Genomic DNA, 10,170 nt, shown 5'->3' with positions numbered 1-10,170 from the left:
GCCACTTTACGTCCCTCCCTGCTAGTCCACACTCGGGCTTTTGCTCGGCCTCTCGCAAGTCTCGCGAGTTTTGTTAGGGGAAACGGGCCGGGTGGAGAGACGGAGCAGGGATATCTAGTGGGAGCCCTTTGCGCTTAGGGGGCCGTGACGGGTTTAGCCGGTGCTGTGGTTGGTACTACGCTCTTGGGGAGGCTCTCAGGTCGCCGGGATCAGTCTTCCCAATGGGTGATTGGGAAAATTAGCGGGTAGAAAATCTCGAGGGTCGGAGGCAATTTTTTTTCTTGGCTCCGCCCTCTTCCTGTTAGAGACCTGGGTGTCTGGCCCGCCGAGGGGGAAGGGCAGCTTGGCGGGGCTGTCGAAGAGTGCTTTGCGCACGCGCCAGTTCGAGTGTGTGAGTGTTTGTGTTCACGCGCAGGCGCGCGCGCGCTCCTGCATTTAGGAAGCCTGGGAAGGACCGGTGTGCTAAGAGATGAACGGGGAAAGCATAGTCCCCTGTCTTTGGTACCAGTCACTGCTGACTGTGCGCTGACCCTCCCCACCCAGCCAGCAGCCTTTCCAGAGAGGCTGTGGTCCATAGCCTCTGTTCGTTTTCACTGCAGGACCAGGCACGAAAGTAAGCGAACCTCGATCCTGAGGTCTTCCCTATCCACTCACCTTGTACTTTCTACCCCCCACCTTCCAGCAGAGTGTGTCTAGGTTTCTCAAAGAAGAGTTTTGCATGAAGGGGAAATGCGTTTGAAAGCAGTAGAAGAAAATAGGTAGATTGTAAAAAGTCAGTTCGTTTTGATGAGCACTTTTGCTCTGTTTACCATGTGCTTTTCGAATGTGGATTGTCTATTCAGTGTAAGATTTTCTTAGCGAAGCAAGGGAGTTCCTATAAGAAAAGTTCTTGAAGTTCCTCCTCTCCACCAGCGTGATGGTAGCACCTAAGTTTTTCTGTTCTACATGATAAATTTACCGTGGTGTTTCATAAGCTAAGGGGGAGAACGTGAATTTGAGGTCCTTATCCTAATGCAAAGACCTGATATGCAGTTATCTTAGATGTTTGTTATGTTTTGGACTTCCCTTTGTTGTCACTCCTCTTTCCAGTTCATTCTTTCTCCCCCTCTACCCTTCTTCAGAAGTCTTGAGATTTTTTTGGAGGGAAGCCCCAAAATACTGACTTAATTAAGTTTAGGGGTTTATATGTAATTGATGTCAATTAACAAGGATCATCAAAATCGTATTTGAAGAGTACTTGTCGTTTATTATGTTTGATATTGTGTAAGAGAAACAATTGGATTATTTGTAAAAATATTTTCTGCTGACAAGTTTAAGTGCATTCCAGAAGCGAAAAATGTATGCATGGATTGCAATGTTGCCTGCTTCCGGTAGAATGACAGGTTAATATGGACCAGCTCATCCCTTGAATTGATACTTTCTTGTCATGACCTCATTAAATCTTGTCCTTTGTTGGATAAATTTCATTGAATACTGATTATTTTAATAATGTTCCCTACCAAATCTTCTTGAGGAAAAGAGATAGTCATTAGAAATAATTTAAGAGATTAAATGTTATATATAAGATGTTTGGCTAATATATTTTATCCTTTACAGGTTAAAACAAGATGAAGATTTTTTCTGAATCTCATAAAACAGTGTTTGTCGTGGATCACTGCCCTTACATGGCAGAGTCGTGCAGACAGCATGTCGAGTTTGATATGCTGGTGAAGAATAGGACCCAAGGAATCATCCCATTGGCCCCCATATCTAAATCGTTGTGGACTTGCTCAGTAGAATCTTCCATGGAATATTGTAGAATAATGTATGACATATTTCCTTTCAAAAAGCTGGTGAGTGTGAAGTACAAGGAAAATCAAGATTTGTGGGGTGTACTTAACTGCTTGTTACATTTTTTATATATGAATTTGCTATCAATTTGAGTTACTGTTTATTCGCTACCCTAAAAGTGTGGTATATAGAACTCTCCTTTGGGATTAATATGTTATGTGTATTTAATTGGGGCCAACAATAATAATAACAGCTTACAGTTACAGAGCTCTTCTTACATGTGCTTCATATTTATTAACTCCTATGACTCTCACAACAGTCCTATGCGGTAATTACTGTAATTAATGGGACAATATTCAAAGTATGTAATAACCAGAATGGAACAGATACTGACCACTGAGAACTGTTGCCAGCATAAGCAGAAGGGATGTTGGCTGAAAGCACTTTGTCAGAGTGTGTTCGTGTGTTCGGTGTGAATATCAGTCTTGTTTATTACTGCCTTGTTGGAAATGCAGAAACAGGTCAAAAGAAGCAACTGCTTTGAGTCATATAGCTAGTTAGAGGCAGAACCAGAATTCTAAGAACCAGGCTGCTTACAGTTTTAGTGAAAGTATCCTAAACTGCCACAGGGTTTGGCCATGTTGTAAAGAAATGCTCTTAAGAATGCTAAGTGGAAATTGTTTTTATCAGTAAGAAGGGAAATGTAAGATTGATAAAAATTTCGAGTATGAAAATTATCTTCAGGTTTCAGAATCTCAACTGTTCTATTTAAGGGAAGTCATTTGGTTAGCCACAAGTGGCTGATGTGCTTTCTGTCTCATTTGGAACAACGTAGGCTGGGACCTGTTGTTGTTTAGTGACTTCAGTCGTGTCCAACTCTTTGCGACCCCATGGTCTGTAAGCCTGCCAGGCTCCTCTGTCCATGGGATTTCCCAGTCAAGAATACAGAAGTGAGTAGGCTGGGACCTAGCCAGTTCACAGACTGGCATAGGCAGAGGAGTAACAATAAGGCTGAACATGGAGAGTCTAATATATACACATTCAGATGTATTCTAAATTAAATATAAATTGCTTTTAGTCCCTCTGTAAATTGTGTATCATGTAGGATAAAAAAAAGTATATATGAGAGGAACCATAATGTAGTGGTTGAGGGCATAGGTTTTGGTTCAAATTCTGACATCATTAACAACCAGCAGTGGGATCTTGATCTTTTGCTTCATCTCTTCAAGCCTCAGTTTCTTCCCTAGTCAGCATAACACCTCCTTCCTGTGATTGTTGTAAGATTTCATTACAGTAATGTGAGTAACGGGGGCCAGCAAGACATGTTCCTGTCAGATAAGCCTCAGGAGAAAAGGCTACTTATCAAACTTACTGGGAAATCAAAACTAGTATTTCACAGATAATAAGAAAAAGATCATGAATTAGACATATAGTTCAGTGAAGAATAAATAATCTCATCCTCCTCCCAAAAGAGAACACAGCCATATTCTGATGTATTTTCTGATATGTCCTTACTGTCATCATTTTACCTGATAGTATTTTTTGGTTTGCATTTTACTTTAAAATTTAGAATGAAGTCCAAATCCATTCTTCTGGCCTCCACTGCCTTATGTGATATGACTCCGGCATATTTTTCTGACCTTATGAGAGTACACAGAGGCTTTTGCATTTGCAGTTTGCTGTACCTAGTATTCTCTACCTCCATCTCTTTCCCTGGCTGGTTTCTTTTGGTCATTTTGGACTCCTCTCAATTGCCACTTTTATAGAGAGCCCTTTTCTGATCAACTGATCTAAAAAAGCTAGACAGTTTCTTTTTCATAGCATTTATCACTCTCTGAAATCATCTTGTTCATTTATTTTTGTTTGTATTCTTCCTGCACTGCCCTCTGTCTTTCTATATCTGAAAACCCCTGATGTTCCCCATGTTGTGAGGGGCAGAACTGTCTTCCTGGTACTGGGTGTTCTGTGTATGTGTGAATGAATCAGTTAGCAAACTAGTGCTAGAGACTGCACTTCAAGTTGTGTTTGTATTACATATATTAAAAGATATTTATAATAAATATTTTAAATATGTAATTGAGTGGGATTGGAGTTGAATACTAATTATTTCTTTGAACTCTATTAGGTGAATTTCATTGTAAGTGACTCTGGAGCACATGTTTTAAATTCTTGGACTCAAGAAGACCAAAATTTACAGGAGGTATGCTTAGGTTTCTTTTGTTTTTTGCTTAGGTTTTGGGTTGTGGCCATTTTTGAAAATATGTGAATACAGTAATACTTCTTTAAAAAATAATTTTTTTACTGGTGTAGTATTTGCATATAGTTTTTAAACACCAACTACCACTAAAAGAAAAACAGCTATCTACCTTCCAGTCTTTTCCCACTTCGTAGAAGCAAGCTTTCAACTCTCTAGCTCATCTAGTATTTACTTCCATATTTCTAAATAACATTTTTACTGCTATTTATATAGTTCCTAATTTAAATCTTATTTATCATTATTGTCAATGAAGATTTACCTTTTATACTTTCTCTTGCATATGCCACTATGACTGCCCACTTCCATTCCCCGGTTTTCTCGGTACTGTTACATCAGAAGTTTTGGTTAATTCAAAATTCCATGTTTACATTATGTCTACATAAGGGGTTATCCACTGCTAAGCCAAGTAGCGTATGTGATTGTTTCATTTCTTTTGTGTTTTGTTTAAGGTTTTATTAAAATATAGTTGATTTACAGCTCTGTATAAGTTTAAGATGTACAGCACAATGATTTGACTTCTGTGTTATTTCCTTTCTTGTACAATTTTTTAATGTATTTCTGGAATTTGTATTTACTTTTTTCGCTTTTAATATACTTAGTTTTCTGAGAATATATTGCTGTTTTCCTCATGTCTCTACAAAAAAATCTCAATATTTTTATTACTGGCGAATTAGAAATTAGGTGGTTTGATTTTTTTTTTTTTTTTTCCCTTGAAAAACTTCCTGGAGCTCAGTCTTGGGCTGCAGTTTGAACTGGTTGTATTCTAGACCTGTTGCCCTGCTGTCATCCTCCTTGCTTCCTGCCTTTCAGTTCCCAATTGTTTTCTTCTTCTTTTTTTTTTTTTTTTTTGGTGTGTGTGTAATCTCTTGTTTTGGGAGGATATACCCTCCGGAATTTTTGTAATTTACCTTACAGTTGATTCGTACTAGAGGTATAAAAATTTAAGTTTGGAAATAATTTTTTCTTCAAAATACTGAGGACCTTACTCTACTGTTATATAACTTCCAGTCTTGTCAAGAAGCCAAATATTTTTTCCTTTGTAAAATGGAAATATTTCTTTGTAACGTTTTAGAATATTTTCTTTCCTACTTTATGTTCTGAAATTTCTCAATTATTTGCCCCAGTGTTGGTCTTTTGTCATTCACTGAGCTAGGGTTTATATATATAGGGTTTATATTCTCCCTGGGAAATTTCCCTGTGCTGTTTCTTTGATAATGTTCTTGTCTTTGTGTTCTGCATCTTTCTGGAATCCCTGTGAGTGGGAAATTGGACTTCCTGAATTAATTCCCTTACTGTTTTTCTCAGTGGTCCCATTGTTCTTTCTGAACCTTTTACCTATCTCCTTTTAACCCTTATATGGAACATTTTATTTGATCATATCTTTGATTTCCAAGAACTTTTACTTATGCTTTAATTAGGTACGTTTGTCATTTTTCTTTTCTTGCTTTATGGGTGTAATTTTTTTAATCTGAAGGTCTTAGTAATTTATTTGATGTTTTCTTTTGCTCTCTTTGTGTTTTCCATGTTCTTTTCATGTTGAGGCTTTTCCTGAATGCCTGCTGATACTTGGGTATGCAATCTTGTTTAAAAGAAAGGCACTCAGCAGCAGGTGAGAAGATCAGCATGTTATGAAGTAGGTATTGCTGACTGGTCTTTGTCATAGTTATCTAATTGCTCTCCCTGGGAGACCTCTGGATGTCACAATGGACAGATCACCTCTCTGGGACCGCTCGGGGTCTCCAGGGAAGACCTTCCACTCTTCTACCTCTATGCTGTAAACCTGGTTATCAGCCTTCTGGGAACCAGGGGAGAGGGTAGGTGAAATATCGAACTTCCACTCAGTCTTTCTGGTTTTGGTCTAGTATTGTGCTGTGCAGTGTACTAGCCATGTGTAGCTGCTATTAGCTATTAAATAGCTACTATTTAAAACTAAATTTACTGGAAAAGACCTTGATCCTGGGAAAGACTGAGGGCAAAAGGAGAAGAGGGTGACAGAGGATGAGATGGTTGGATGACATCACTGACTCAGTGGACATGGATTTGAGCAAACTTAGGGAGATAGTGAAGGACAGAGGAGCCTGGTGGGCTGCAGGTCATGGAGTCGCAAAGAATAGGACATGACTTAGTGACTGAACAAAATTAAATGCAGTTAAAAAGTTCAGTTTCTCTGTAGTACTGGCCATGTTTCAGATGCTCAAATAAAACACATGTGGATAGTGGCTACTGTACAGCACAGATATAGAATATTTCCATCATCACAGAAAATTCTTTTGGGCAGCACTGGTCTAGTGTCTTACCCTTATATTCTGCTGCACTTGGTGAAATCCTTGTTTGGTAACTTCCTGGTTCAGTTCCTCCAAGGGATGTGATTCTGTGTCTGGGGAGAGGTGGTCACTTGCATGGGTAGGGTGTAAGTTTGAGAGTCAAGTTGTACTTTATACTGACGTCAACTCATTCAGTTTTCAGTATCTTGCTCACTCTTGCTTTGGGTGGTACTTGAAACCTCAGTTCCTGAACTACTCCTAGCTTCTGAAAAGCGTATCATCTTGCTTTTTCCCCTGTAGGTGCTTAGATTCAGCTAATTCAGTGTTGCTAAGTTGATTACCAGTTCTCCATACATTCTTGCTGGCATCTCTTGTTTATTCTCTTGTCTGTGCCTCCATTCTCTTCATATTTGTGAGTTTATTGGGGTTCCCCCCTCTGCCTTTGGTGTTTGCTTTTTAAAATTAAATTCCTTTACTGCAGTTTTAGTGGGGTTTTAGGAGGAAGCAGAAATAAACCCATGCTCAATACATCAAGTTTATGCTTTTTAAACATGTGTCTAAGGATACCGAGTTTGTGGTAGATTGCATTCTTTGCTGTTGTTTAGTTGGATAGCAGACTTCAGTCTACAAAGTTCTTCACTGACGAATATGAACAAGAGAGACAAGCATTAGTCAAATATTTTAATACATTATTTTGAACTATTTCATGTTAAAAATTCTCTGTTAATGGATATCCTTGAATGAAAAATGCTCAGTCGTGTCCAACTCTTTACGACCCCATGGACTATACAGTTCATGGAATTCTCTAGGCCAGAATACTGGAGTGGGTGGCTATTCCCTTCTCCAAGGGATCTTCCCAACACAAGGATCAAAGCTAGGTCTCCCACATTGCAGGCAGATTCTTTATCAGCTGAGCCACCAGGGAAGCCCTTAATGGAAATAATCCCATCCAAATGGGGGTTTTAAATTGAATACTTATAAGAAAATGTGTTTATCACAGTGTTTGGTCTTAAAATGTTGTGATTAACATAATATATAAACATTTCTAATCTTCTTTTCTGTTGAGATAACTCACTGAAGGTGACAGGTGGGTAGGAGGGCTGTTTTTTGGCTTGTCTTTGCATTTATATCACTCCAGAATGATCTTTATTCTTTGATTGCTTGAAAAAAATATTAAAGATTGCATTCATTCCCCCTGTACAATCTCTAAGAAATAGCATATATTCTATTTTGTTCTTTCAAGAGGTACTGTGAAAGAAGGCTGAGGCTTCTCTAGTTGTATATGAATAAAAATAAGTGCAAATTTGTATAGATTTTCCTTACTGCACCTCTGCAGTGCAGTAAAAGGTATGCATTTGATAATGGTAGATATACTGATATGAGAATTATTGTACTACTTCCTTCTGCTTTCTGAAGGTGAAGAAATATTATATCATACTATATCACAAGAGTTGCTTTTAGATTATGGACTGCAGGGAAACTAGTTGTGAATGCAACCATATAGCAAAGCATTGATGTTTAGGATGATACAAAGTAATTGACATTTTGTATAAATTATGTATCATCATCTCCATGTTGACACATTTTATGTTTAGCTTTAGTTATCTATGTCACACCTTTCTCTAGTTATTTTGAATAATCATGAGAAAAAATTAAAGTAGATTGATTGAAGAATGTTTAGGCTGGAAGGATTGTAGACATTTTTTGCTTTGGCTCTTTGTGCTGGTGAAGGTACTGAAGCCCAGGGGGCCAGAGGTAGTTTGACTTAGATGCTTAGATTCAGGACTTCTTCTCTTACATCTCATAATGCTATCCTCTCTCTACATGGTAGATCTTACTAAAAAAATGTGTCAAATTTCAAGAGTCTTGTTTTTGTTAGCTAAATTTAAGTAAAGTCTACAAGTATCATACTAATGTGGGGCAGGTTCTATTGGTTTCACTTTCAGATTAGGTTAAAGGACTAGGAGAGATTGACCAGGATCACACAGTATTAAAAGGCAGAGCCAGAATTTAAGCCCATATTTATCTGACACGAGAAGTTAAATGTTCTTTCTGCTGTTTTCTCGTGACCACAGCACCCTCTCCTAAAAAGCAGTTTCTGCTATGAACCAGGAACTTTTATAGTGCTGTGTACACAGTATTTTTTCTTTTTTGATTATTGTTTATGAATAGGTAATACCTATGTAGTTTAAAAATAAAATTTGCATATATATTGGCCTGTGTACATATGTACATACATGTGTGTGTAAATAAAAGCTAGGCCTTGAAGAATTTTCCACTTGTCCCCTGCTCCAGTTAGTGGTATACTAGAGCCTGCTTATACCAGCTTGAGAGAGCTGAGTGTGTGAACCCCATCTCACCTTTGCACTCAATGAAAGATTGAAATAAGCTATCATGGGAGTTTTTAACCACAGATACTGGCAAACACTACAAATTAGGAATTTTTTTTTGTTAAGAGAACTGGTTTACCGGCACATCATTGTTTATCTCCATCACTATTAGTTTTTAACTGGACCTTCGAATGTATCTTTATGCATACATAGAACAAAGTCCTCACTCTTTCTTTTAAAGATTGTTTTACTTATTCTGGATCCTTGCAGTTCCATATGAACTTTCAAATCTCTGCTAATCAGAAAAGTCACCTGGAATTCTGACAGGGCATATGTTTAATCCTAGTTCAGTTTGGGTAGTATTGTCATCTTAACAATAGTAAATCTTCCAGTCCACAAATATAGGGTGTTTTCTATTCATTTAGATCTTTAATTTATTTTAACAATATTTCATAGTTCTCAGAGTATAAAATTTGCATTTCCTTTGTTAAATTTATTCCTAAGCATTTTATTCTTTTTGATGCTATTGTAGATGGAATTATTTTCTTAATTTCACTTTTGAATTTTTCTTTGCAAGTGCATAGCAGTGTAGTTGGTTTTTTCTTTTGATCATGTACTTGCAACCTTGCTGAGTTTTATTATTTTTAGAAAATTGCTAATGGATTCCTTAGAATTTTCTACATGCATGATTATTTCATCTGCAACACACTTCTTCCTTTCCAATCTGAATTCCTTTTACATCTTTTTCTTTCCTAATTGCCCAGGAGAGAACCTCTAGTACAGCATTGAATAGAAATGGTGAGAGTGGATATCCTTCTGTTACTAATCTTAGAGGGAATGCATCTATTAAGTATGATATTATGTGTAGGTTTTTCATAGAAGTCTTTTATCTGCTTGAGAAAGTTCCCTTCTGTTTCTAGTTTGTTAACTGTTTTTATCATGAAAAGATTTTATTTTTTTACCTTGGCTCATTTAATCCTCTCTCAACCCATGAAAGGATTTTAGATTTTTGTCACATGTTTTTTTCTGGAGCTGATCATGTGATTTTTAAAAAATTCTATTGATAGCATTTGCATTAATTAATTTTTGGATGTTAAATCAACTTTGCATTCCTGGGGTGAGTCCCACTTGGTCATGGTATATAATTCTTTTGAAATGTTGCTGGATTCAGTTTGCTAGTATGTTTTTGAAGACACTTGTCTCCATATTTATAACATACATTGGTCTATAGTTTCCATTTCTTGTGATGCCTTTGTCTGACTTGTGCTTATTCTTGTCAACACAATTGTTTCCCCTTTTACTTAGCTGATGGCAGCATTAGCTGCTGTTGGGCCTCCTAATCCACGGGCAGATCCAGAATGCTGCAGTATTCTGCATGGTCTCGTTGCAGCAGTAGAAACCCTCTGTAAAATTACTGAATACCAACATGAGGCTCGTACTCTGCTGATGGAGAATGCAGAACGTGTTGGAAATAGAGGACGAATAATTTGCATTACTAATGCAAAAAGGTGAGACATTAATCACAGTAATTCTTACTGAGGAATTTTTC

The 10,170-nt window shown here is 37.5% G+C and overlaps 1 protein-coding gene across 3 annotated transcripts in view; it reads left to right on the top strand.

Annotated features, from left to right (window-relative positions):
• Positions 1–61: 61 nt before the first annotated feature.
• INTS13 (integrator complex subunit 13) overlaps positions 62–10,170 on the top strand; it is a 32,949-nt gene continuing 22,840 nt past the window's right edge. Inside the window, exons 1-4 of one of the 3 annotated variants that reach the window (XM_040234593.1) lie at positions 62–613; positions 1,597–1,832; positions 3,896–3,970; positions 9,927–10,129. In XM_040234593.1, coding sequence (XP_040090527.1) covers positions 1,608–1,832; positions 3,896–3,970; positions 9,927–10,129 — 503 coding nt within the window. In that variant the 5' untranslated portion in view covers positions 62–613; positions 1,597–1,607. Of the gene's footprint in view, positions 614–902; positions 920–1,596; positions 1,833–3,895; positions 3,971–9,926; positions 10,130–10,170 lie in introns of those variants that run through there. The other 2 variants (XM_040234595.1, XM_040234594.1) reach the window with 2 other exon arrangements.

Source organism: Oryx dammah, unplaced genomic scaffold (assembly GCF_014754425.2).
Source record: "Oryx dammah isolate SB20612 unplaced genomic scaffold, SCBI_Odam_1.1 HiC_scaffold_29, whole genome shotgun sequence".
NCBI lineage: Eukaryota > Metazoa > Chordata > Mammalia > Artiodactyla > Bovidae > Oryx > Oryx dammah.
This window is presented reverse-complemented; position numbering and strand designations above follow the sequence as displayed.